We start from the raw sequence: 26596 nt of genomic DNA on the forward strand, positions 1-26596 counted from the left end.
TTGGTAGTAGGTGGTAGTTATGACAATGGTGTTTATAAGGGATGGGCTAGAAGGTCCGAGCTACCCTGGTCATGGTCGGTAGTGGATTGGTGGAAAGCCTTAAAACACTGCACAAACATGTAAAATGTTCTTAAATAACTATCTGCTGTGTGTGCTGTGCTTTTTGCACTATTATGTGTTTGTGTTTCTGCTTAGGAACAACAGGTCTGTAAGTAAAGGGCGTACCCTATGGCTTCTCCTATTGACTGGTGTGAGGTTTTAACCCCTAAAAACTCTAAGGGTAAAAAAAAAAATATGATAAGTTTTTGCTATACATGTATGGGAAACATAACTTCTCCACACAGCCACATTTTTAATGTCCAAAACAAGAGGGTAAAAAAAATATCAGAGGGGAATTTCCAGACAGATTGACTGCAGAAAAGAAAATTACCATAATGTTGTCAATATAGAGTTTTCGCCCATGGCAAGCAATTAGAATTCTAATTATTATTCCTACTGAAAAAATGAAAAAATATATATAAAATTAACTCCGATCACTTGCTATACCAACAACAAATTTGTGCTCATTTCCTTTTCTCCTCTAGTTTAATGCACCATCCCCACTGCGTAATCATTCTGGATCAGTTTAGAATTTCCCTTACACGTTGCTTACCTTACCTTTATCACACCCCCAGTTGTCTTATCGCACTGTAGACAAGAGGGTGATATCACCTCTAGTATATGTACAAAAGAAAAATTTCCATTCAAGCATGTTTCAGATACGGGCTGCTGGGAATTCCCTAGAAAGTAAACCTTTATTTAGATTTTCATAAATTGTAAAGCACTGGAATAATAAATATTTGTTACTAATAGGTAATCAATTAGGTGTGTAATAATAGCATTTTCACATACATAGAGAGATAACACTGATGCATATGCTGAGTAGATGGATAATATTTGGAATCTTCATTAAAAAGAGAACTAGTCATGATTGGTCTTATGTAGGAATGTAAACATTTAGCGGTATACAGCCACTGGCTAATAGAGGTGCACTCTCTGTGTACCTTAAATGAAGGAACATTATTACAGTAATTTACACAGAATTAACACTTTGTATGTAATACACTGCCCAGTACATCCAGCCATGTCTACTTAATAACACAGTACATTTAAAGAACTATATCTATAAACTAAAAAAACATGTGATCAGACAGGTCCTTTATTGCAGAAGGTTTTATTGCTGACATCTCTTCTGCAATAAAATACCGTTACCTGTCTGATTGCGTTTCCCTGGTAATTTGCATTGAGCTCTACACATGTGCATCATTATGATAATTGTTTATAAATGTACCCATCATTGTTATGTATTTTATGAATATGATAATATATATCTTTATAACATTTTATGATGATTCATGATTTATTTTCATTAGTTTTGTCTGATGTTGACTCTTGGTGGTGCCAAAGATGGGAGCACCTTTGAGGATAAAGGTGGTCATACACAGCTCAATAAATACACCACCAGGTATATGATCGATATCTCCTGAATGCCATTTATTTGGCAGCTGTGTACCCACCAACCAACCCAATCAAACACCACAAACTCCCCCCCCCCACCAATACAACATGCTAATGTAAATCAGCTGCTGTATTCCCTAACAACCAGCAACTAATGGGAGCAATATCTGCTTACAGTGGACAGAGCCGACACAATTGTGTTGTCATAGTAAATGTGAGAGAGCACAGCTATTGAGTGCTGGTTATCAGGGAGCACTCCTTGCTGAATTAAACTCAGCCAATGGAAGAAAGGCGAATCTAAGTTTGTGGCACTCAATCAGTCACAAAACAGGCAGGCCCTGATTTATTAAAGCTCTCCATGACTGGAGAAGATACACATTCATCAGTGAAGCTGGGTGATCCAGCAAACCAGGAATCGATCTGGTTCAGGATTGGAAACATTTGCTAACAAACAGAAGATGACTTTTAAGAAATCCATTTCAGGTTTGCTGGATTGCTCAGCTTTACTGATGAAAGTGTATATTCTCCAGTCATGTTGGTACCAATAATAATCTGGCCCAACAATGGAAGTCTCACAAAACTGAACAAACATGTGTACCAACTGAAAGATTTTTCTTCAAGTTCTTTTATGGTAACAGTGGTAAAATCTTGCATTACCCTCAATTTCTATCCTTGAAACAATGGTCACCAGGACAAACCTAGAAGGAGAAACCCAATTAAGGGCTCTTCCTCATTCTATCAAAAACAAATTAACAAAAAAATTCTATAATCTAAATTTGAGGAACATTTTTCTGCCCTACAAATTATATAACTATTTAATTGTGAAATATCTAATAAAAGCTGATAAATAATAATATCTATTTTATGTGAACTAACCCTTTATGCATATTAATGTTTCTTGATGTATGATGTACCAACTTTCACAAGATCACAAAATGTATAAATTTTCACTCTTTCAGTGTGTTGTTGTATACAAAGCCATCATGTGTGAGGTGGTGGTTTGTGACACATCCGTGCAGCTGAAATACGGTGACATCACACTTGAAAACACAGATGCCATAGTAAACCCAACAAATGCAACACTGGATCAAAACGTTGGTAAGACATTGCAGAACGCTTCTTGTTTTTTTGGAATGTTTACAAGGATGACTGGTAAAGAGGTGATCTCAGCAGGGAAAAAAGTACATTCCTGTAAAGTAGATAATGATTCCCTATTTTACTAATATTGGTAAAAGTAAACTTCATGGGTAATATTTTAACCAATAAAAGGCATAGGGCATCAAAGAGAGGTGGTTGCTAATTGTACAAAAACTAACATTCCCTCATTTATTAAAAATCATCTGTCATTTTGATTTCTGAATGTTTACAAATGTAAAAAAAATAGATATGCAGCCAAATATTTTGTATATTGTGCTTTTTTTGATTTGCAGTGCACTTTATTGCACAGTGGTGTGTTAGTTTGCATTGCGAAGCGCTGCAATGTATGTCAGCTGTTGTCATGTTTCTTTAGTCTATGACTGTCTCCTTTAGGTATGTTTTAGTCTTCAGCAACATTTAAAGACTTTTTATGGTCTCTGATAATCTCCTACAGCATGTCTGCAGTCTTTGACCATCTTTTGTACCATGTCTGCAGTAGCTGAATTTTTCTCTAGTGCATACAATTTGCAGCTTGTGGGTGATGTTAGGGACCACACCTGGGACCCCCTATATCAGAAATGTCACCAACACTGTTCTAAACCTTCCTCACTACAGATTATTTCTTGTGGTTAAAGCTAAATTCCAGACAAGTTACTAAACCGCCACAGTGAGTATATAATAACTGCTACCTGTTAAAACTTATAATATTGTTCAGTCAGTTTTGTGAACCAAAAACCCCTCCCTGACCTCCACTGCAGGACAGCTTGGTCAAAAAAAAATCTTAAGCCTAACCAGACAATAGGTATTGCTTTGTTGGCAATTACATGATATATAAAAAAGATCCAGGAACTTCCAAGACTTTAAACACTTTTATATTAATACAATATGGCATTAACCAACACTTTTAATATCTGCCTGGAGTTCAGCTTTTAAAATTCAAAATTTGAAGACATCTTTTATGTACTATTTATACATTTTTTTTTGTATTTTGAAGGTGTAAGCAAAAATATTCTGGCTGCGGCGGGGGACACTGTGAAGACAGAATGTGCACGTTTAAGTATGGAAAAGTCATAATCATTAACTTTCAGTTAACACACTGATAAAAAAGGAAAATAAATTGATATAATCACCAGATATTTAGGAATATCTATATATATTGAGGAATTGAAGATTTCCTTTAACCCTATTTTCCATGATTTTCCATGACCCCATAAAGGCACTCATACAGGGTAATTGTTGATGTAAATGATGGTTAAAGTTAATTTCCAGTGAGAGTGTCTGTTTTGTTCTTCGGAGGGGATGGGGTCTCCAAAAGAAAACAGCAAGGGACAGTTAGTGATATGGACCACGAATCATGTTAAAGGGTTGTGTATTATGTTGCTGTTATGTAAATTAATGATAATATTATCAGACCTTTCCAGTTGATCATTGACCCCAAGAGCAGTCAGCTGGAAAGATTGTCAATTGCTTCCATAAATAATAAAGGTTAAACAGTACAATGTTTTTATTGCCCAGAGAAGGTAAAATAATTAATCTTTCCTTATACTTTTAGGCAAATTACCCAATGAAGGACATGTTGTTACTGTAGCTGGAAATCTAGAGTGCCTAAGAATAATTCATCTGATAAATTTAGGAGCAGAGAACATTGTAAATTTGGTGAGAAACACCCTGATGTCTTGTGACCTGTACAACATGACATCGGTTAGCTTCCCAGCTCTTGGAACTGACGACGATACAGATTCTGAAAATAATCTTAATGCCCAGGCCTCCATTAAATCAATTGTAAAGGGAATTGAAGACTACATGACCGATCCATCTATAAACACCATCATCTCAAAGATAGTCATCGTTGTTAGAGATCGGAAAGTTTATAAGGAATACCTAAAGTTTTTCCAAAACTACCAGGTAAACAAAAGGATTCAGTAATCATACTATTATTTCACATTTGAATCATACTGTATGCAAAATTGGTTTTTGAATGTTGCTACCTAGTTAAGTGTAATTGTTGGTTGATACAAAAGGTCAAATTTGTGTATGCTAACAAAAAATACTAAAATGTATCTTTGTCTTTGTACTTGCCTCCTGTAGACCTCTCATATCAGTGGGTCCTCTAACAATATCAGTTCGGACTAGGGAAGGACACAGCACTGTTAAACAATGATGCTTTGCTGCGGTACCATGCACTGTAGTTCTGATTAATAAAGCTTGCTGGTTGATAAAGAAAGTGTAGTTAGAGGGAACTATGAGAACATATCCTGCAGCAAGAAAACAGAAAATGAAAAAAGCAGTTTTTCTGTAAAACAAAGTTGAAATATAGCTAGCAAGGTTCTGGCTATTGACTTATTGTGTTAACTGTAAAGCAATATATAATGATATAAAAAATTTAAAAAAAATGTAATTTAATCATTCATATTTTAACCCAGACCCTTTTCCAGGCAAAGCTGGCCAAAAAGGGGGGCCACCCTTCTTCATTTGGTCATGCCAAGCCTTTGGAATCTAACCAGCCAGATACTTTTACTATATTTTAACATGATTTTAAAAATGTTTTTTTAATTTATTTTGAACATGTTTTCACAGGTCCCCCTGACCTTCCTAGAAATGTTATAGACAATTCTATGTTTAGGGGCCTTGCAATGAACTCAAAAAGTAGATGGCCACATGATTCATTATAAATAGATCAAATTAGTGTAAGATTGAATTCTGACTTGTATGTTCCAATAAATATTGATATATTTGCAAAGACTATATTTGATTAGTTAATAAAAAAACTATGGCACACAGTAACACCTTCATTTGCAAATCCAATTTTTGTAATACAATAAAAGTTTTTTGTTATTTAATATTGAAGATTTTATTATGTTAGTAGAGACTTTGTTTACATAGTCACTAAAGAAAAAGTTTCAATTTCATGCAAGCAATCATAGAGAAACATCACTTTTTTGCCAGTTTTAATGACATATGTTTACTTTTTGCATTTTCTTTGTAATTTAGACAAATTACCCTCACTTTACGGCATTTGGGAAAACAATTGAGTTAATAAAAGGAGACATTACAGATCAAGCTGTGGACTGCATTTTAAACCTTACAAATCAAAGATTAAACCAGTCTCATGGTAAATATATATATAGTAGAACTTAATATATGATTTATTATTATTATTCAGTATGTACAATATAGACCAGTACATTTTGGAGCTGGTATCCCAAAGCTGATATTTTTTGGTGAACGAATGGTTGGTGTTTCACAAAGAGGATCCTGGTATGGCAGAGGTGTGTTTGGAAACAAGGAATTGATATATCAAGAAAATTAGGGTTTATGTTAGGGAGAAGGGAAGGATTGTGTTTGTCTTGAGTTGCACAGAACATTTCCTCAAGGTTCAGCTCAGGGACGGACCAGTGTTGGTAGCTGACAAGCATGCAAGCCAGTTGTTTTTGTAAAACGTCCCATGGTTAAACTTCCCAGCTATTAATCCTAGATAGCAGATGATTATAGTTGAATAGATTAGGTTTCAGAGGATTATTCAGACAGTGTCATAAAGTAAGACTGACTGATATAGACAGGCTGAAGGCTCTGAGTTTGGGGCCAGGTATGCAGGCAGCAGAATTGTTGCTCTGACACTCAGGGAAATTTTACATAGACAGCCATCTAGATAATTATCCAGCAGCTTAAAGTTTCCTTTACTTTTAGATCAAACAAGTCTAACCTGACATGATCTATGAACCAAGGGCTGCTGCTTGCAGATTAATACAAGTTGTTATTGTTAGGGTTATAGGGAGAGTTGTTGGGGTTACAGGAAAAGATAGTCTTAGGGTTACAGGGAGATGCTATATGCTATACTGATATTTTGCAAAAACTACACCTTAGCTCATTCAAAAACTTTCCTAAAGATTTTGATGGTACATTAATTAAGAATATTCCTGGATCTTATATATCTTGTATTGCAATTTGTAGGTGTTTCTGGAGCTATTTTGTCTGCTGCTGGTGACACAGTTAAAGAAGAATGCCAAAGGATCGGTAAATCCAAGTCATACGTTACCTAATATCTAAAAAATATTAGAGGTGTACAGTAATCACAGATTTTTAAGGTTCCTAATTATTTGTGCCTATTCTATACCCTAATAAAAAAATTCACTAAGTCTTTTAATAAAAACTTTTCTAGCATGTGTAGTACTAGCAAACAGTACAACAACTGCCAGAGTCTGCTATTGGTGCATGCACAGTCTGCTTTGGCTAAGTTTACATGGGCAGAAAAAGCCATGAAAAGCCAGCACAGCAAAACTCTACATATATTGCTGGATCAGCCAGGTTCTCCCATGATAGTCTATATTCTCTAGTCATTAATAAATCAAGCCCATGGTGTCTCAAACACAGCCATCCACAAGGAACCAATGTTGGAGGTAGTAAGCAGTTAAGTGCTACCAGCTGCCAAATATTGAAATACCTAGGCATAGCAACTGGGGCTGCCAAACATTTGGCTAGGTGCCAACTGCCAGGTGCTCCATGAGAATGCCTTTTACTACTGCCTATCTGAAATTAAATTTTATTATATTGTTTCACTTATATTTAATATATTTTGTACAGACTGGCAGAATAGAGAAAGGAGAGATAGTGTCCTGATATATAAAGAGCCTTTTGACTCCTGCAACCCTTTCTCTAAATTGCTATCACTAAAATTACCCAGAAAGTTCCTGTGGTGAACAAAAGGGGAACAATTGGATCCGTGCTTCCCTCTTTAATTACAGCCCTGGCTATGATCCCTCTATGAAACTGTATATATTAGAAAACCATGGCTAAGGTTTTGTTTAAAACTGATGGAATTGCAAGATGAATGCATGCAATTTTTTATATTTACTTTATTTGTGTTGATGGGGTGTTCTTTTTTCCCCAGGAGTGTTGGATAATGAGGATGTTGTAGTGACCAGTGGTGGGAATCTTAAAGCTAAACATATTATGCACATTATTGGACCCACAACAGTCCCAGCCTATGAACCCTCTATAGACAGGATTCTGCTTAAATGCCATGAGAGAAAGTTCACCAGTTTGGCCCTGCCAGCGATTGGAACAGGTAGGTTAAACAATTGTTTAAAAGGAAAATATAAAGAAGATTGTGAACTGCTTTTCAATAATATTATTACTGATATATTCTAAGGTATGGCTCACATTAACCCCGAAGCATCCATTAGAGCAATATTAAACAGCATTTTAAATTACTTACTGGAGGCACTGGTTCCAACGTTGGAAAGGATTAGCATAATCGTCATTCAGGAAAACATTTATAAGACCTTCCTAAAGGTTTTCCAAGCCCAAAGCACTGAGATTCAGGTAATAATCACTTTAATATCATTATTACTGAAAGCTTTATATTTATGTACCTAGATCTCAGGTATATGAAAGATACAGAAGATATAGAAATATGTCCTTCCTTTGGCATGTAGTTAGTATTAACATCTCTTCACTGTGAGAGCTTGGTTGAGGAATAGTATGTTCCAGTGCTGATATATATGTAGAATCTATTTAAATATTCAACAAATGAATAAAGATATTGAAGACTAAATATATAAATATCCAACCTAAAAGTTTTATATTTTCAGGAAGCGCAACGGGAGGAAAGGATTTTAGCAGCAATTCAAGCACAGGGTATGTATTTAAAAGTATGTAACACTAAACAATGAAAATCACAATGAACTAGAAAAAAGACAGCCTTAGATCCCCCAAAATCGACCTGCAAATGCTGTCACAGTGCTAGTCAAATGATGGATATACATACAATTCTGATGAAAGAATTGGTTCATCTGTGTGTGGCTTTTTATTTCTAGCTGGCTGCTGGAGGCCAAATCCCTTTTGAGTTTGTAATCTGTGCTTCCAGTATCATCATCACTGTCCTTGTTTGTGTTATTACAATAATTTGTAGAACAAACAAAAGAATACTTTGATCTGCTAGTGCCACCAATCACAAAAGAAAAGAAAAGGTTCCTTTTGTTCTTCCTCACCAACACCTTCTATATTATACTTACATGCATATAACAATAATCAAAACACATACATTCTCTTTGTATATATAAAAAAAAAAATTCCAACGACGTTTACATTTATGCAATTTAAATGAAATATAAAATAAATCTGTCTATTCTCAACCTAGATGATGAGTTGTAACAGGGTGATTATACTGGTGAAAGATAAAGGGAGCCAATCTAGTTTGGTCCAACAGAATCTACCTATAGCCAAAACACCCTTTTTAAGTAAACTGGCCTTTTATCTTTTGTTTCTACATAGCAGTATTAGAGTTTGCAGGTCTAATGTGAGTCAGAGGAGGTCAGCTCCACTCATTGAATTCTGAAACACCTCAGAAGCATTTTAAATTGATGTCAAGTAAATGCCAACAGCACATGAGGAAAATATGAAATGAAACACATGCTCCTGGGTACACTAATGTTTTATTCATGTGATAATGATCCTATATATTATGTTCAGTGAACATCTGCCATTTTTTTCTGTTTCAGTCAAAATTCAATACCCGTTAACATGGAAAAATATTGGAACTACAGAAGTTTTGGAAGTGACTTTAAAAGAAGATTCAGCAGAATACCAAAAAGTCAAAAATGACTTCATTACAACATCAACCCCAGGCTCATTTCAAGTCCTGAAGGTTATTTATGTTGATTCTTGCTGGTCTGATGTTATCATTTAAGTCAAGCTGTGACTATGTATACTTCTCTGCTCCAAAATAGCAGTCAAAAAGTTGGCACAAATAAAAAAAAAACTGTGAGCACCATTAAACATGGCTCTTATGCATCTCCCAACAGCTGGCACCTTGTTAGCCTGCACAGCTCCACAGTTTCCCCCATTCATTCTAAATCGGCAAAGCTCAATATGATAAAAAAAATGCTAAATGTGGATTTAAAATGGACTTGCCCATTTCTAGAGAATGTGTAGAAAACAATCTACCAAGAATGAGAACAAGGGATGCATCTGTGATCTATCTACATTGTGTGTTATCTTAGATAGGCGTATGTGGGGGGACTTCTGGCTGTCCTTGTTCAGTATCTCCAGTGCCCACATGCATTGAAATGCAGCACAAAAATTATTTATTATGACCCCAGGCGATGATGGCTTTTAATCAAACAAATTATTCTTTTTTTCTTGTGTTTGTGTAGATCATTAGGATTCAGCACTTGAGACTGTGGCAGAGCTTCTGGATTAATAAAATGGCAGTGGATCAAAAAAACCCAGGAAAGCGGAACATACGTCATCTTTACCATGGCACAGCATTTGACAACATTAAAAACATTAACCACAGAGGCTTTAACCGCAGTTATTGTGGAGTGCATGGTAAGAGAATAATTTAAGATGAGACACAAAAGTCACAAGGTCTAATTCTGGTCTACTGGTAACCAGGAAGTCCCAGAGTTGTGTGCATCACAAAAATGGCTACAAAAAAATTACAAATACTTTGCAGGCAAAACAGTACACATTTAGAAATGTTAGCAGTACATTTAGCTGTTTGTTTTAAATTTTAGATAATGCCTTAAATATTTTATTATTGAACTGTACTTACGCAGCACTGTACATTGCAAAGAGGTTGACAATAATAGACAGTTGCAATAGGCCTGATTTAATAAAGCTCTCCAAGGCTGGAGCGGATACACTTATCAGTGAAGCTGGTGATGCTGGAATGGATCTGGTCCAGGATTGAAAACATTTGCTAACAAATAGTAAATTAATTAAGAAATCCATTCCAGGTTTCCTGGATCACACATTTTTACCGATAAAGGGGAACCTATCCAGCCTTGGAGAGCTTTATTAAATTATTAGGGACAATGACACAGGAGGACTTTTGAGGAGGAGAGGACCCTCCTCAAAAGAGCTTACAATCTAAGAGGTGAGGGAAGCAGCACACAATACGAGGGGGATATGGAATGGTGGGTGAGTAGTGAGGGTTTAGGAAACAGAAGAAGACAGGTAGATAAGTTTAAAAAAATGCATTTTAAGGGATTTTTGAAATGTGCGGAAAGTTGGACCCAGTCTGAATAGGATGAGAAAATGAGGTTGTATATACTCTGAATGCAATTTCATGTTATTTTTTATAACAAAATGCTGGAGGGACACTAGCATAACATTATATATAGACAAAGGACTATATAGGAAGGAAGACTGAGGATACACATGCTTGGCATATTTTGTCATTTTGAGTTTAAACTCTTTGTCAAACATGATACTTTATACCAATAGATTGATTCATTGATTTATTAGCAATTATGGACATACACCTTTACTTATTTACCGAACTAACTGCATTCTGGTGGCTTGCACTTACGACCGTCTCTCCGACGGGTACATTGTGCTGTACTGCACAGTCTCCCCCTATTCTTCCTCTTATTCCTTCTTATTAGCTCCATCTTCCATGCTGAGTGGCGATCCTCCTCGATTCAGGTCTACAGGCTGTCCGTGAATCTGTCACTGATGCACCCTTGCAGCTAAGATGCAATTAAATACATTTTTTTTCCTTTGGTTTAGATACACATTTAAAGTATATAGAATAAATAAATCATATTATCTAGTTTGACAGATGTATTTTGCATTGCTCTTACAGGAACAGCAAAAGGATATGGCACATACTTTGCTGTAAAGTCAAATTACTCCTGTAATGATACTTATTCTACTCCTGACGGTAATGGGCACAAGTACGTTTACCAGGCTGCAGTGATAACTGGAAAATATTGTCAAGGAAGCCACCAGTTAAAAGAGCCTCCCCACCTTAACAATGACCACAGCAGTGACCGCTATGATTCTGTAACAGACAATATACAAAATACAACATATTTTGTTGTGTTTCACGATGATTATGCCTACCCAGAATACCTGATCACCTTTAAATCCTGCTAGTGATTCTGAGATACTTGCCAATGGAAATTTCTCAAACTGTTACACCTGGCTTGTCAATAAAACTGCCTTAAGTTCTTTTTGTGGTCCCTGATGGAAGGACCCTTCCAAACTTGAGTTAAATCTAAAACTATTACATTGGACCTGCCTATAAAACTGCCTTAGGTTCTCCTGGATTTCATAAAATTACTCTACCAAGCTTCACTTAAATCTAAAACTATTACACCAGGCTCGCCATTAATAGGTTTAATGATGTCTGAGAGCACATACTTTACATTTACTGCCACTTTCCTATTTGTGAAAAAATGGTATAAATCAAAATGTTCTTTATTAATGTTCTTTATAAATGTTTTTTTATTAAAACTTTCTTCCAAAAATTTTTGTTTTCAGTTTCTTACCTGTGATATTATGTGTTCACACTGCCACATGAAGGAATAAAAATTGTCTAGATTTTTTGCACTGGAAAATCTCTATTCAGCCCATTGAGTTGCTTAAGCAGAGTGCAGCCAGCATGTTCAGGAGGATTTTTATCATAAAAAAAATCCTGAAAAATACATTGATTTGAGTCACAGAAAACAATACACAGGAGGGAGCAATATGAACAAATGTGATCTGTAGGTAACTGACAGAAATATGGGCTTAACCTGGAAGTCTTGCCAAAACGTTTTGTAGTATTGCATACTTGTAAACTTTGCAAACCTGGCAGGTTTTTACTGCTATCCCAGGCTCCATTACTTTCCTCAAAAAAAAGGAGAACCTGAGGGTTACCTCAGTAAGGGGACTTTTAGGGCCAACCCTCATTAACTCAACAAATTTGTATACATTTGTACAAAATACTATAACTTTTATTAGATTTATTATAAAAACATTTACATTAAAACATTGAAAAAATGTGCAACATAAAGGAACAAAATATTTCTGGAACAGATGAGGACCGGCAAAAGCAGCAGCGTCTTAGAACTTTATTTCTAACCATAAAGATTGGTTGTCTAATAGGTTAAAATAGACATTCAATCAGCATTAAATTTCCAAGGGTTACATCATCCCATATTACTCATAAGGAAGAGGGACCAGTACACCATATCAATTACCTTGCACATTTTGCAATTTTGAAGTCAATGTTATTGTAATGTTATTGTGTTTGTGGCCATATTGTTTGATTGCAAAATTCTGCCTTTATTACCACTTTGAAATGTTTGTCCTGCAAAAATATTTTCTAATCCAGTTTTCCACCCTTGATAGGCCAACATTGCATATTGGTTTGGTAAGTATATTTTGAATATTTGTTGGGCCATTTTTGAACTTTTTTGGCTTTACATGGAAGTGTGGGTTTACATGTGTTTTATTTGTTCTTTTTAATTTTTTGTCATTTAGTGTAAAATTAGTGATGTGATATATGTGTGTTTTTATTGTTTTTATGTTTTTTTATATTTTGTTGTGACCTTTTAGCAAATGTTTCTTTTGAATAAAGTTGTTTGCAAAATGTTGTCGTTTCTTATGTGATCTCCTTTCCAATATCCCAGGACACACAGTTTAAAAAGTCAATTGTGATTATTTTTAAGCTGTTCATTTCTCTGATATATTTGAAAGGCTAAAAACAGCACCATTGTCTTGTTAAAACTCAGTTGTTTGATGCGCATAGTTGTGTGCCAAACTTCAGGAGTGTGCAGCTCATACTTGTGCGCACAGTTGAAAAATGCACCGCACTTTTGCACAGTTCTCATTCAGGTAAGTTTGTATTTTTTTGTGTATATTGCTTGTTTTGCTTCATATGCACTCATGTATGTATAGACATGAGTGCACATAAAGCAAAACCTGTATGTATGCATTAAATTACATTGTTTTGGGCTAATGTTTCATTATTTTTTATAATAATGATTTATAATTATGTATTATTTTATAAATTATGATTCTAATATAATAAATAAATATAATAATTATACCCGGGAGTTAATCCTAAGAATCACAGGCCCACAATATAAACAAAAATTTCTACGCAAAAAAAATAGGATCACTTTTTGCATAAAAAAATGACAGAATTAGAACGCTAGGGGGGTTAAGTTAAGCAACAAGACAACATCTGTTCATTTCTAAGAGTGTGAGACCCTGCTTGTGACCTTGGCAATCAATGTGCTTTGATGTTGTGCTTGGCAACCTGGACCTCCTTCCATTACCATCAGGTGTGTTAGAATAGGTATGCAACTCAGTGGACAACTAATTGACAACCAGTTTGGACAGCAAGTGGGAGTGTGCTTGTATACAATAGGGCTAAGAAGATGCAGCACAGCACAATGACAACAAACCTATAACACTACCACTAATGAACAGAGGAGTTATGTGGGGGCAAATCAATGTGAGTGAAAATGTCAGACTATTAAAACAAAGAAATGAAAACCATGACAATTTATTCAGAAAAGGACTATGTACATAATACATTCAAATACCAATAAGTGACAATGGGACAAAGGCAACAAGAGGGGTCAAGTAGCACTTTGGAGTGGAAACCATGCAGACATTTGTATTCAATACTTGTGGAAAAAATGACAAAACATTGCTGAAGAATTGCTAAACAACAGAAACTGGCATTACAAACCAGGCACAATAACATTGCAGCAACATATGAAACTAGCAATCATGAGGATTACAAAGTCACATCAATGCATACCATCCAAGCAAACTTATCTTATTAACCCCCCCCCACCACCACCACCACCACCACAAACCAGTCCAGTTAAAATAGTACTACCGGTAATTAAAATGCATATGTATTTGTATACAGGTAAATGTATTTTGACATACACACACAAGTGAAATCATTAAATGTTCCTTAATACATGTATTATAACATGTTTGCCTAGAATCCTTTACTAAAATATTTGATTTCCCTAAAGTCAAACTAGAATGAAATTTTAATCAGGTCACATATGTTTGTTCACCTATTTTTTTACACTCATACTATTGTGTGATGACATATTTGAAAGTGCCACTTAGTATATACCCAGCTTGATAAAAATTAGTTTGCAATGTTGCAACCAAAAGAAAAGTATTAAAACAAGTGTAACAAATGTAACTATAAATGAAGCAAGTTTGTGATTGAGTAGAATGTAACATAAAAAGTAGCACTTACACAAAAAAACATCAAGCGTTAAAGATTCAAACTGACATGTAAAATGGACTGGAGATGCGCACAGAACATAAATTGCTATCACCCCACCATTGAGTTTAACATCTGCTCCTGAATCACCCAGCTGAAAATTAATCGCCTTAATTGGCGTATTCGAGATCTTTGCAGGAAACTGACAGGCGAGTTCACTAGAACTCGGGCCCGACTCGGGTACGCACATTTCATTGATAAATCAGGGCCTAGGTTTCTACAAAGTATAAAAAACTGACCTAAAAGGACATCTTGTATGAAAATTGCCCCCGCATCTTTAAGCAAAACAACTCACTTGCTTTATTCAATGTTTCCCATCGAGAGTAGCCAGGTCTCCAGAAAAGGGAGGTTGAGATCAGTATATTCCTCTAATAAATCATGTCCTGCTGCTGCCTCTACCGAGCCGCAAGTGGGGTCCCCACGTGGGATGCTGACGTTTACAATATAGTGCCTTTCCTAAATGTCGCTTTCCCTCCCTCCTCTTCTTTTTTTTTATCCCATAGATACACGATATGTAATCACAGGCTGGGCAAATAGGAGTCCACTCCTCTTTGGTTATCCATTGGGGCTTTTCTTTCAGGTGGAAAAAACTAACAAACTAGTGTCATTGATCATTCCACCTAGTATCCAGATTGTCGCCTGGATAGTCATTCTTGGACAGTATTTCGACTCTTTCTTTATTTTTTGCACTCTTTTAAGTGTATCACACACACCAAATGTCTATTGTAATAAGATATGGCACCAATTGGTTTCACATTTTAAGATGTACTTCTAAGGCTGCTTCTAAGTCTTATTGTCAGTATTAGTTTAAGTGCTGCAGGATCTTACATTTATCCATCATACACTTAATACATTATTTCATGTTCGTTCAAAGTCAGCATAATAATCTTTGTAACTCTCTGTTTTTACAAAAAACAGTGCCATACCATTTAGTAAATTCAATTCCATTAAAATTTTACATACATTGACAGATTCCTAATAATGCACTTGCATAATACAGTTGAGAGACTAGAAGCCCCATACATTTTTTACTTCTGTCTGTGTCCTTTTACCATCTGGTAAAACCATTGTCAGTACTACGGGAAGTGAGGGTATTTACACAGGAACTGGTGGGCCAGACATGGGGAGAATGATAACCCCAGGTACTGCTGCACCTGCAATAGAGACATTTCCAAGGACACTGGCATAAAGTGTAAAACATTTTCTTTATTAATACACAAGCACCCACATGTGTAATTTCTAATTCTTTACCAATTCAACAAATGTGGACTCTTCTACTAGTTTGAAGAAACTACTTGAAACTACTTGAACTTGCTTGTTAAACAAAAAATAAATAAACACAATAAATCAGTTTAATGGCTTTTTCCTTTGAGTTTATGTTACATGATAAGACAGATATACAAACACACGGCAGATCATATAATACAGAATATTCATAAATGTGCGAATGCAATGATGTTCAAAATTGTCACGTATGTCTTTAGCATTGCTAAATTTGGGGATTGATATTATCCCTGTATGAAGTTATAGTTAACCATATTCTCATTGCAGCCAGAATGTTCGTAGTTATGGAATCATGTATGGAATCATTGTGACCCACCAAATCTGTCTGAAGTTTTACAGAAAATACATTCCAATTACCACTATGAATGGACACTAGCTTATAGTAAGTTTACTTACTATAAATTTAATAACAATTGAAAATATTGGGAGAAGTATTTACCCCCCCCCCCCTGTATTTAAGTAATTATATGTAATTATATGAAGTCGATTGTATTGTTTTTGATATATGAGTGTTGTACTTTCTATATCCATATCGTTTTTGTTTATACTGTTTGTTATGTTAATATGCTCTTTTAAAATCTCTTTTGAGATGTGGGTGTATATGTCGTTAAAAACAGTCTAAACTCAGTTTTTGGCAAAAGCAATGCTCATTTTTATTTTGAGCAAAAATAAAGCAAAATAAATTATCTTCTTTAAGTACACAAAACTCAGGATCACAACCTTAAAGGGATACACACAGTTTACATTTCCAAAACAAATGTTACAAATGAAACATAATTCATTACCGAAGAGCTTACAGTCTACTTAATATACATATCAAAAAATAGTTATACTAAAGAAACAAAAACACTTTGTTTAACTGCAGCTCTGCCTCACCTAGGTTAATCACCTGCATGTATCTCACACTCTGTAATGCAGGAAGTGATAATGCTGGATGTTTGTGTGAACAATGCTTAGACTGTCTGCAGAAGTGAAAGTGGACAGAGAGATAGGTTTGCTAGCCAGCAAGAAAATGAAAGCATACCAGAAAGACATACAGATGCACACACAGACAAACTAATGACATATTTACCCCCTAACAATCTCAATAAAAAATTGTCACATATGTGCAAATATATCTATAAAAGAATGAGCTGTATTCCGAGGATGAGTAAAATTGAGTGTTTTCACTGCCTCAACATTTGGGTAAAAATTGGGAGATTTGACTTTCTAATTAAATATTTCTAATTCTTTATTTGAATTTTTAAATTTCTAAATTTTGGTATCATGCATTGGAGCCAACAGGAAAGGTAACACTTGTCTAGGGGTATACATTTTTAAAAAAATTATATCTCAAAGGAGATATGCACAAAATACTAAATAGGACCACATTGTCACAGATCCCTGCAGGTCTAGTGTATCTGTGCTCTTTTTAGCTCCTCTTACATTAAATCTCTCTGCAGCCAGCAGCCCTGTTAATTAATCTCCTGATTTTCATCTTGTGTCTTCCTTCTCTAAATCATGTGATCCATTGCCAGGGCTTTTTTTCTCATTGAACTCAACAGAACCTATTTTCATCATATTTTTCAAGTCTGTAAAAGTCCAGGAAGGGGAACAGCTGTCAGTGAAAATGACAGCTCAGCCTGTGAATACAGCCTGTGCATGTGTGCTTCAATACTGGACAGTGGCTGAGCAGCCTAAGCGCTTAGAAAGTGTCATCACATGCAGCATGAGCTGCGTGACCTGTGACAACATTTGAGGAGGGACGGTTGTTTAACCACCTGGCCGTTAAACCCGACCTTGGTTCAGGGTAAAAACACTTGCAAAAAGTGTTAAACCCGAACTTTTCTCAGGTGGTTAAAAATATAAACAAACGGGCGTACAACCACTAAGTTCTGGCACCTTTTTCTTACAAAAAAAACACACTGCCCCTTGCAAACGGTCTTGCCTCAAAAGACTAGTAGGGGTGGAACCATAATCTGAGGCACTTCGGCTGTAGCACTCCCTCTGGTGGTAGGTATCAATACCTACCTGTTACATGATATTTTCTGTCATATTATCTTCCATCCTATATAAGGAAGTTACAGGCAACAGGAAGTTGCCTGAACAAGGAGATTTCAATCTGTGCTCTCACGCCTACCGTGACTGTCTCCAGTTCCCGATCCTTGATCCTCAACTATGATTTCTCTCTTCCTAAATCCATCACAACTTGTGGATACATTGGTGAAGCCAGTGGTTGGTGTCTCAGCCTCGCCCACTGTCCAGCCAAGCAGGCTGGTGACACTTAGGTTATTTGTGTGAGATATCCCATGAAGCTTTAGATATATGCTGACCTTACTTGTCATTTAACATTATTATTTATACTCCCTCGGCCAATTAGGAATTAAAGGAATCTGTACCTGTTTAGATTTATTCTAGTAGGCGCCTGGATGACAGCAGAAGCTGCGAGGGGCAAGTGAGATCAGCTTATCAGATCAGGTGAACAGAGAAGCTTCGAGGGACATCTGACAGCCATCACAGGATAGAAGATTTTTCATGGAACATCAGACAGCTATAATTGAATTTATTGATCAACATGGTACAAGACCTATGAATGGAAGAATGGACTTGTCTGTGTAAATGTCCTGTAATGTGCTTTCAGTTTGTACTATTATGTGTTAATGTGATTGTGGTCATGAAGGTCCTGCAGGTAGTATGCTATGTTTATGGAGTGAGCAGGAGGTGAGTGGTATTTAATGTATGAATGAGCTTTCTGACAGCTTCTAACTAGGGATAGCTTTACTGGCTGACCTCTGTCTAGGTAATTCATTTATAAAGAAGAACTATCTCAAGGGGTGGTGAGATTTTGCTATAAACAGCAAATATGCATACCTAGGGATGAGCGAGATGCCTCTGGCATTCTTGCGCCAATTTCCTCAAACTTCAGATGGTTTCACGAAATTTCGGCGAGGCCATTTCGTGAAACCATCAGAAGATCATGGAAATTTTAACAGGAGGATTCACAGGGATTCATCCTGTTTGCGATCCCCAGGGCACTAGAGGGCCACAGTTATTGAGAAGATGTGTCATCCGTAGCACTAGAGGTTAATTAACCTCTAGCGCCCGGGATAATCTCTAAATGCCGCCTCGGCCGCAATCATTGAGAAGATGTGTGATCCGCGGCACTAAAGGTTAATTACGCTCTAGTGCCGGGGATTGCACACTTAAAAAAAAAATGTTTTTTCTTCAAGTTGACCTCGATCTGCAAATTTACACCTGCCGCTCACGCTCATCGCTCACTCATCCCTATGCACAACATACTTGCCAATTAGCCAATTTTTTTTTGGGTGGTGAATACAGAAACGTTTTATGCTATCACATCAAGTTTTTAGGACACAGGGTACCCTCCATTTTTGTCAAAGAACATAAATACAGTATTTTACATACAATCAAGCATTTTTTTTTACTTCTGACATTGTCCTGATGAAATGTTCATCTTTGATGAGCTGACCAATTTGTGGACCATCAAACACACCGGCCTTTATTTTTTTAAATGACAGGCTAGGAGATGCCAAAATTAGGTACTCAAAACAGTCTCCTTCAGTAGGCAAAGCTTTAACGAACTGCTTCATCAGACCCAGTTTCATTTGCAGAGGTGGGATTATAATATTCTATCAACAGGTGGCTCATGTAAAATGTTTGGATCACCTGGTTTTAGGGCAGATCTTGGAGACCAATTTTCCACCCAATGCCTCTCACGAGCTCTGCTGTCCTACATGGACAAAAAACAGGGATACTTGTATTTGCGTTGCTGACCAAGAATGAAGCATACCATTTTAAGGTCAACACTGGTGTATTCTCCCGGCAGTAATCAACTGAAATAATCGCTTGCTTCGAACCGCGCATCTCCTGTAGCTCGACACTGGCGAGATTGCATTAAAAGTCACTGTTCCCCTAAAAAATACTTCTTTCTAATGGCGCACATCTTTTACTTAGACCTAAATAAAAATGTTTCAAACATTTATATTAGGTGAGAAATAAGCATATTTTAAATGACCTAAAATTTTATACACAGACGCATCCAATGCTGGAACTGAGGATCTACTGATAAATTCCAGCGAATTTGCCAGCGAACTACATTTTTTCCACAAAAGACAAAAAGCACACACACAAGTTCTTGCTTGCTTCTATAGATATATATGTATACATACATGTACATATATATATATATTAATATCTAATTACATATTTCATTACATTATTTCATATGTTTATACTATATTTCTATGTATGAATGTATGTATATATATGTTTTTTACTGGTGTACAGATATAAAGGATCAAATCAATAAATGATTATGGAATGTCAAACTGAAAAAAAACTGCCAAATTTCACGGACTGCGCACGCCCAATTGCATGTTATTTTTAGCACCTGTGCGCATAATGTCCTGCATAAATATTTTCTAATCCAGTTTTCCACCCTTGAAAGGTCAAAATTGCATATTGGTTTGGTATTTTTGGAATGCAATATTTGTTGGGCCATTTTTGAACTAATTTGGCTTTATATGGAAGTGTGGGTTTACAGGTGTGTTTTTTATTTTGTCATGTAAATTTAGTTGAGTCTGTGTGGTCTCTATATTGTAATGTGACCTCTTAGCAAATAGGTTTATTTTAAATAAAGTTTTTTGAAAAATGTTATAGTTTGTTTTTGGGGGGTTTGTTTTCATGTGATCTCCTTTACAATGTCCCAGGACCTACAATTTAAAAATTAAATTATGCTTGTTTTCAAGCAGTTCCCTTCTATGATTTGTTCCACTGGCTAAAAACAGCACAATTGGCTTATTAAAACTCAGTTTGATGCGCATTGTTGTGCGCCAAGGCAGACCCGCTCTGTGCTTGTGAACTGTGTTCTATCAGTTGAAAAATTTTCCAGAGGAGGATACTCATTGAGGTAAGTTTTTCTTTTTAGGTGTATATTGCTTGTTTTGCTGCATGTGCACTAACTAATCTATGTACATACATGCATATATATATATATATATATATATATATATGTGTATGTATGTATGTATGTATGTATGCATTTATGTGTGGACATATAAAAGAAAAATTATAGGAAGAAATAGGCAATGGGGATTTTTTGAGCCCATATTGCCTAATATGCTTCAAATTGAAAATTGACATGGGTTGGTCTAAGCAACATTCATAGATAATATTGCTTCTGGTTAAAGCAGGAATCCACCATTATCTGCTTTCACTACCAAGCTGAGGTGAGTCAATATATAGTGGGCCAAGGTCTAAAATGCCATTCAAACCTGCATAAACACCCTGAAAGGCAGGAAAAGCAAGGACATATGCTTGGCACAAAGCAGATTTGTCCCTGGAAGTTTTAGATACTAATACTATGTAAAGTCCTAAATAATGCATACAATCCAGTATTTTGAGCAAAATTAAGTGGAGGAACAACAGAACATCTGTTCATTTCTGCTTGACCCTGCTTGTGAGCTTGTCAATCAATGTAATTTGATGTTGTGCTTGGCAACCTGGACCTCCTTCCATCACCATCAGGTGTGTTAGAATGAGTATGCAACTCAGCTGGACAACTAATTGACAACCAGTTTGGACAGCAAGTGGAATTGTGCTTGTATACAATAGGGCTAAGATCAGGCAGCACAGCACAATGACAACAAACCTATAACACTACTACAAATGAACAGAGGAGTCATGTGGAGGCAAATCAACAGTGCAAAAGAAAAATAAAACAAACCAAAAAAAAACGAAATAAAAACCATGACAATTTATTTAGAAGGAATACGTACATATTACATTCAAATACCAATATGTGGCATGTGACTTTGAGAATGGGACGAAGGCAATGAGTAGCAGATGGAGTGGAAACCATGCATACATTTGTACTGAATATTTATGGAAGAAAAATGACAAAATATTGCTGAAGAATTGCTGAACAACAGAAACTGTTATTACAAACCAGGCACAAAAACATTGCAGCTAAAGATGAAACTAACAATAATAAGGATTACAAAGTCACATCAATTCATACCATCCTTGATTAATCCCCCCCACAAACCAGTCTAGTTAAAACAGTAATAATGAAAATGCATATGTATTTATCTGCATTTAAATGTATTTTGACAAACACACACAAGTGAAATCACTAAATGTTTCTTGATACATATATTTAAACATCTTTGGCAACAATCCTTTTTTCAAATATTTGATTTCTATCAAGCCAAACTACAATAAAATTTGATTGGTGACATTTTTTTTTTTACATTCATATTATTGTGTGATGACATATAAAGTGCTAATTAGTATATATACAGCTTGATCTAAATTAGTTTGCAGTGTTGCAAAGCAAAATAGTGCAACAAATGTAACAATGAATGAATTAATGAACAAATGAATCAATTTTGTGAATGAGTATAATGTAACATAAAAATGTAGCACTTACTCAAAAGAAGATGAAGGTTTAAGGATTCAAATTGACCTGTAATGGACTGTAGATGCGCACAGAACAGGGAGCAGGTGCGCGCTAATTATTTGCTATGATCTCACCATTGACAGTGCTTAACAGATCCTCCTGAATCGCTGCAAACAGCTGCAAACTAATCGCTTTATTTATTTCATTTACCAAGGCAGAAATTCTGCTGGCACTCGGCTCCGGCTCGCGGAAATATGCCTCATATATCGGTGCGTAAATACGTGCATCGAGCTTCACCCTACTCATTTGGTAAATCAGGCCCATTGTCTCCAGCACCATGCAGTGTAGAATATTAACAAAAATACAAAAGGATATAAAATACTTCACCACTTTATTCAAACCTACAAAAAAAAAAAATATCTATGGTAATACTTGAACCCTTTTTTCTCTGAGCACAGAAACATAACTTTATTTTAATGAACTCCTAAGCTCATGCTTACATGGGTATAAGAAGATGTATGTGAAAGAGCACACCTCACGGAAATTGTTAAAAAGTCTGGGCACTGGTACACAATAACGTGAACATATTCAGTTAAATGCTCAGGATTTCTCACTTCAGATAACCACTTCTATTATAAATGCTCTTAAATAAGAACCTGACAGTTATGACTCTCTAATATAATCAGTCCTGTATTGTACCCAAGGAAAGTAAAGGGCAGTGCAGGAGGAGCTAGTGCAATATGCCTGGGCGGTGAAGTCTGTCCATTGCTGTGTGAGTCCACCAATTTCTGAGTTTGTTTACCCAAAATAAAACCATACCTTGAAACCTGATGTTGGCAGGCTAACCTGAAAATCCAGTCAGAGGTTAGGCTAGCTGTCAAAATGCACACAGAAAATACAGTTAAAAGAGTTTTAATTTGTTTATAGCAATCTGGAACTTTATTTTCATTTTTCTGAACAGGAAAAATAGAGAACAAAATCCTCAGCAAATGGTTAGAGGGAAGTTGCACTGCCTACCAGCCACTATATTCCTACTACACCATACCTCTTATTATTGAGACAAATGGTGTTTTTCTCTAAGGGGGGGCAGGCATTTTTATTTTTATTAGTTGTCAATTAAACCAAGTGCCTGTTTCTAGGTGCTTCCCGAATACTGGCACAAAAACCCAACAGCCCCAATGCAGCTAAAGGCTGTGGCTACCTTGTAAAGTGGTGAAAAAGCCTTTAAAGATATGGAAAGGGTATTCTCAATACATAAGGCCCCAAAAAATTGAGGGGCTAAAGATGGACAGGTGATCACCAATATATCAGATTTTCAGGTTTGAAAAGCTCAAAGAAACAGGTGAATTGGCTGCTGCAGGCCTATATGTGCCTAGTAGCAGCAGAGTAACAATAGGTAAGTGAAAGCATTGATTGGGCGTCAGTATTGTAGCTATATTGTCATTATCAGGATTTACATCCTAGAAAAACCAAAGAAAGAACATTTAACCAGTCATGTTTGTAGCAAAAACGTCAAGCACATAACTTGTCTGAACAGAGATCTCCACACAATCTTTATTGGTGCTGAGTGAACGATTGGACACTTTTTAATAAAGTAAGCTTCATGGCAAACACATGTAGGCTCAGACTAAATGTTCTCTCTCTGTTTTAATTATGTATGCAGCAAAGCATTGGTTTTAGAGGAGTTTTTTTCTTCTTTGTATTGTAGATATTTTGTGGGTTTTTTTTGGTTATGTCTGTACAATATTGATTGTCCTATTATGTCTCTATGGACATGTTTCTGATGTTGTCAGTATGGCACCAATTGTGTCTCTGTAAATATGTTCCTTGTGGTGTCAGTACAGTACTGATTGTGTGTCTGTGGAAATATTTTTGGCTTTTCAGTATGAGACTCTATAACTTTACCAGTCTGTTCTTATCAAAGAGCTTTGGGCCAAAAACAGGGCATTCGTCTCTAGAATTAACCCAACACAGAAAAAGCCATCTCATCATCTAGTTAGAATTTGCACTTGGGGAGGCTGATTCACCAAGCAAAATTGGGAGCTTATACGCCCAATCCGAAATCAGGCACCAAAAACCTATTTATCAAGCTATTTTCTGGGCGCAAGAATATGTGGCCGTTTTCAACCGGCATTTATTAATTTATTCGCTCCGAGCCACATATCTCCGGAAGCTCGACATTGGCGAGCTTGCATTAAAAGTTACTGTTACCCTAAAAAAGCATTCTTTCAAATGCCACACATCTTTCACTTAGTCCTAAAAAATGTTTGTGGTGTTCAATTGTTTAAAACATCTATATGAGCTAAGAAATAGGCATATTTTAAAAGGACTTTTTTTTTCCCGGTTAGGCAAGAGTTAACATTTCAGTTCCTCTACATAGGCGCCTATCTAAACGGAGGAGCCGCCTGGTGGTAAATATTATGACAGGTTTAACTTCGGCTTTGCCACAGTGCTAGATTTTTCCACAAAAGTCACAAGCACACACACGTCCTTGTTTGCTTCTTATAGATATATATGTACGTGTGTGTGTAGTTATGACAATGGTGTTTATAAGGGATGGGCTAGAAGGTCCGAGCTACCCGCGTCATGTACTTTATTGACATTTTTTATTTAATTGAATATCTGTTTACTGGTGTACAAATCTAAAGCATCATATCAATAAATGATTATTGAATGTCCAACTGCAAAAACAAACAAACAGCCAAATTGGACAGACTGCGGAAGTGCCAATTGCAGGCGAATTTGTATCACCTAAATTTGAGCATATAAAAGGGTGTTGTCTAACTTGCTTTTCCCCTTTGTCTTTTTCTTTTTTCTTGGAGGGGCTGTTGTTTTGTCTGTTATCCTAATTAGTCTATGTTGCTGCATTTGATAATTTGCTTACCCTTCAGCACATTAGCTGCTTTTGTTTTTGACACTTTGAATGTTTCGAAGTCCATTTTGCAATTTTGAAGTCAATGGTAATGCTATGTTATTGTGTTTGTGGCCATTGTGTTTGTGGCTATTTTGGCTTTATATGGAAGTGTGGGTTTTACAGGTGTTTTGTTTGTTTTTGTAAATTTTTTTGTCATGTAAATTTAGTGGTGTGTTTGTTTTTTTTATATTTTAATGTGACCTATTAGCAAATGTTTCTCTTGAATAAAGTAGTTTCTAAAATGTTGTCTTTTTTTCTTGTTGTTACGTGATCTCCCAGGACATACAGTTTAAAAAGTCAATTGTGATTGTTTTTAAGCTATTCATTTCTCTGAATTGTTTGAAAGGCTAAAAACAGCACAGTTGTCTTGTTAAAATTGTTTGATGTGCATAGTTGTGTGCCAAACTTCAGGAGTGTGATGCGCATGGTTGTGTGCCAAGGCAGACCCGCTATGTGTGCGTGAACTGGGTTCTATCAGTTGAAAAATACGCAACACTTTTTCAGAGTCCTCATTGAGGTAAGTTTTTATGTGTATATTGCTTGTTTTGCTTCATGTGCACTCATGCATGCATGCATGTATGTATGTACAGGCATGAGTGCACATGTAGCTAAACATGTATGTATGCATTCAGATGTGTGTACATATACATAGAAAAGAGAAATTATAGGAAGAAATAGGCAAAGAGGGCTTTTTGGACCATTTTGTTTCACGTGCTTCAAATTGAAGATTGCCTATTTGTTCCTTTGATTTTGAATATCATAGACTTGGCTCCAAGCAACATTCATGGATGATATAGCTTCTTGTTAAAGGAGGAATCCACCTTATGCATTTCCACTACCCAGCTGAAGTGAGTAGGTCAATATATATATAGTGGGCCAAGGTCTAAAATGCCATTCAAACCTGCAGAAAAACCCTGAAGGGATGGAAAAGCAGGAACATGTTTTGACACAAAGTGGATTTGTTCCTGGAAGTTTTAGATACTAGTACTATTTGTTTTGTGTAAACACCTAAATAATGCATACACTCCAGTATTTATGAGCATTAAGTTAAGCAACAACACAACATTGTCATGTTGTCTTGTCATTTCCAGGAGTGCCTAACCCTGCTTGTGAGCTTGGCATTCAATGTGGTTTGATGTTGTGCTATGAAGCCTGGACCTCCTTCAATTACCATCAGGTGTGTTAGAATAAGTATGGAACTCAGCTGGACAGCTAATTCACAACCTGTTTGTATTTAGGTAGAGTTGGTTTTCCTGGTCCAGGTTGCAGTGTAAAGTCCAAGTTATTAGTCAGGGTCCCTGAGCCCCCTGCAGTGCTCCTTCTGCTGGGC

The 26596-nt window shown here is 36.2% G+C and overlaps 1 protein-coding gene across 2 annotated transcripts in view; it reads left to right on the top strand.

Moving 5' to 3' along the window:
- The window catches only part of LOC140335502 (protein mono-ADP-ribosyltransferase PARP15-like), a 14562-nt gene extending 2671 nt beyond the window's left edge, over positions 1 to 11891 (top strand). Inside the window, exons 1-12 of one of the 2 annotated variants that reach the window (XM_072418147.1) lie at positions 196 to 280; positions 2457 to 2595; positions 3629 to 3691; positions 4187 to 4539; positions 5626 to 5746; positions 6586 to 6648; positions 7523 to 7699; positions 7784 to 7956; positions 8226 to 8271; positions 9135 to 9280; positions 9789 to 9963; positions 11225 to 11891. In XM_072418147.1, coding sequence (XP_072274248.1) covers positions 2481 to 2595; positions 3629 to 3691; positions 4187 to 4539; positions 5626 to 5746; positions 6586 to 6648; positions 7523 to 7699; positions 7784 to 7956; positions 8226 to 8271; positions 9135 to 9280; positions 9789 to 9963; positions 11225 to 11517 — 1725 coding nt within the window. In that variant the 5' untranslated portion in view covers positions 196 to 280; positions 2457 to 2480 and the 3' untranslated portion in view covers positions 11518 to 11891. Of the gene's footprint in view, positions 1 to 195; positions 281 to 2456; positions 2596 to 3628; positions 3692 to 4186; positions 4540 to 5625; positions 5747 to 6585; positions 6649 to 7522; positions 7700 to 7783; positions 7957 to 8225; positions 8272 to 9134; positions 9281 to 9788; positions 9964 to 11224 lie in introns of those variants that run through there. The other variant, XM_072418146.1, reaches the window with a different exon arrangement.
- Positions 11892 to 26596: the final 14705 nt, after the last annotated feature.

The sequence above is a fragment of the Pyxicephalus adspersus genome, chromosome 7 (assembly GCF_032062135.1).
Source record: "Pyxicephalus adspersus chromosome 7, UCB_Pads_2.0, whole genome shotgun sequence".
Classification (NCBI taxonomy): domain Eukaryota; kingdom Metazoa; phylum Chordata; class Amphibia; order Anura; family Pyxicephalidae; genus Pyxicephalus; species Pyxicephalus adspersus.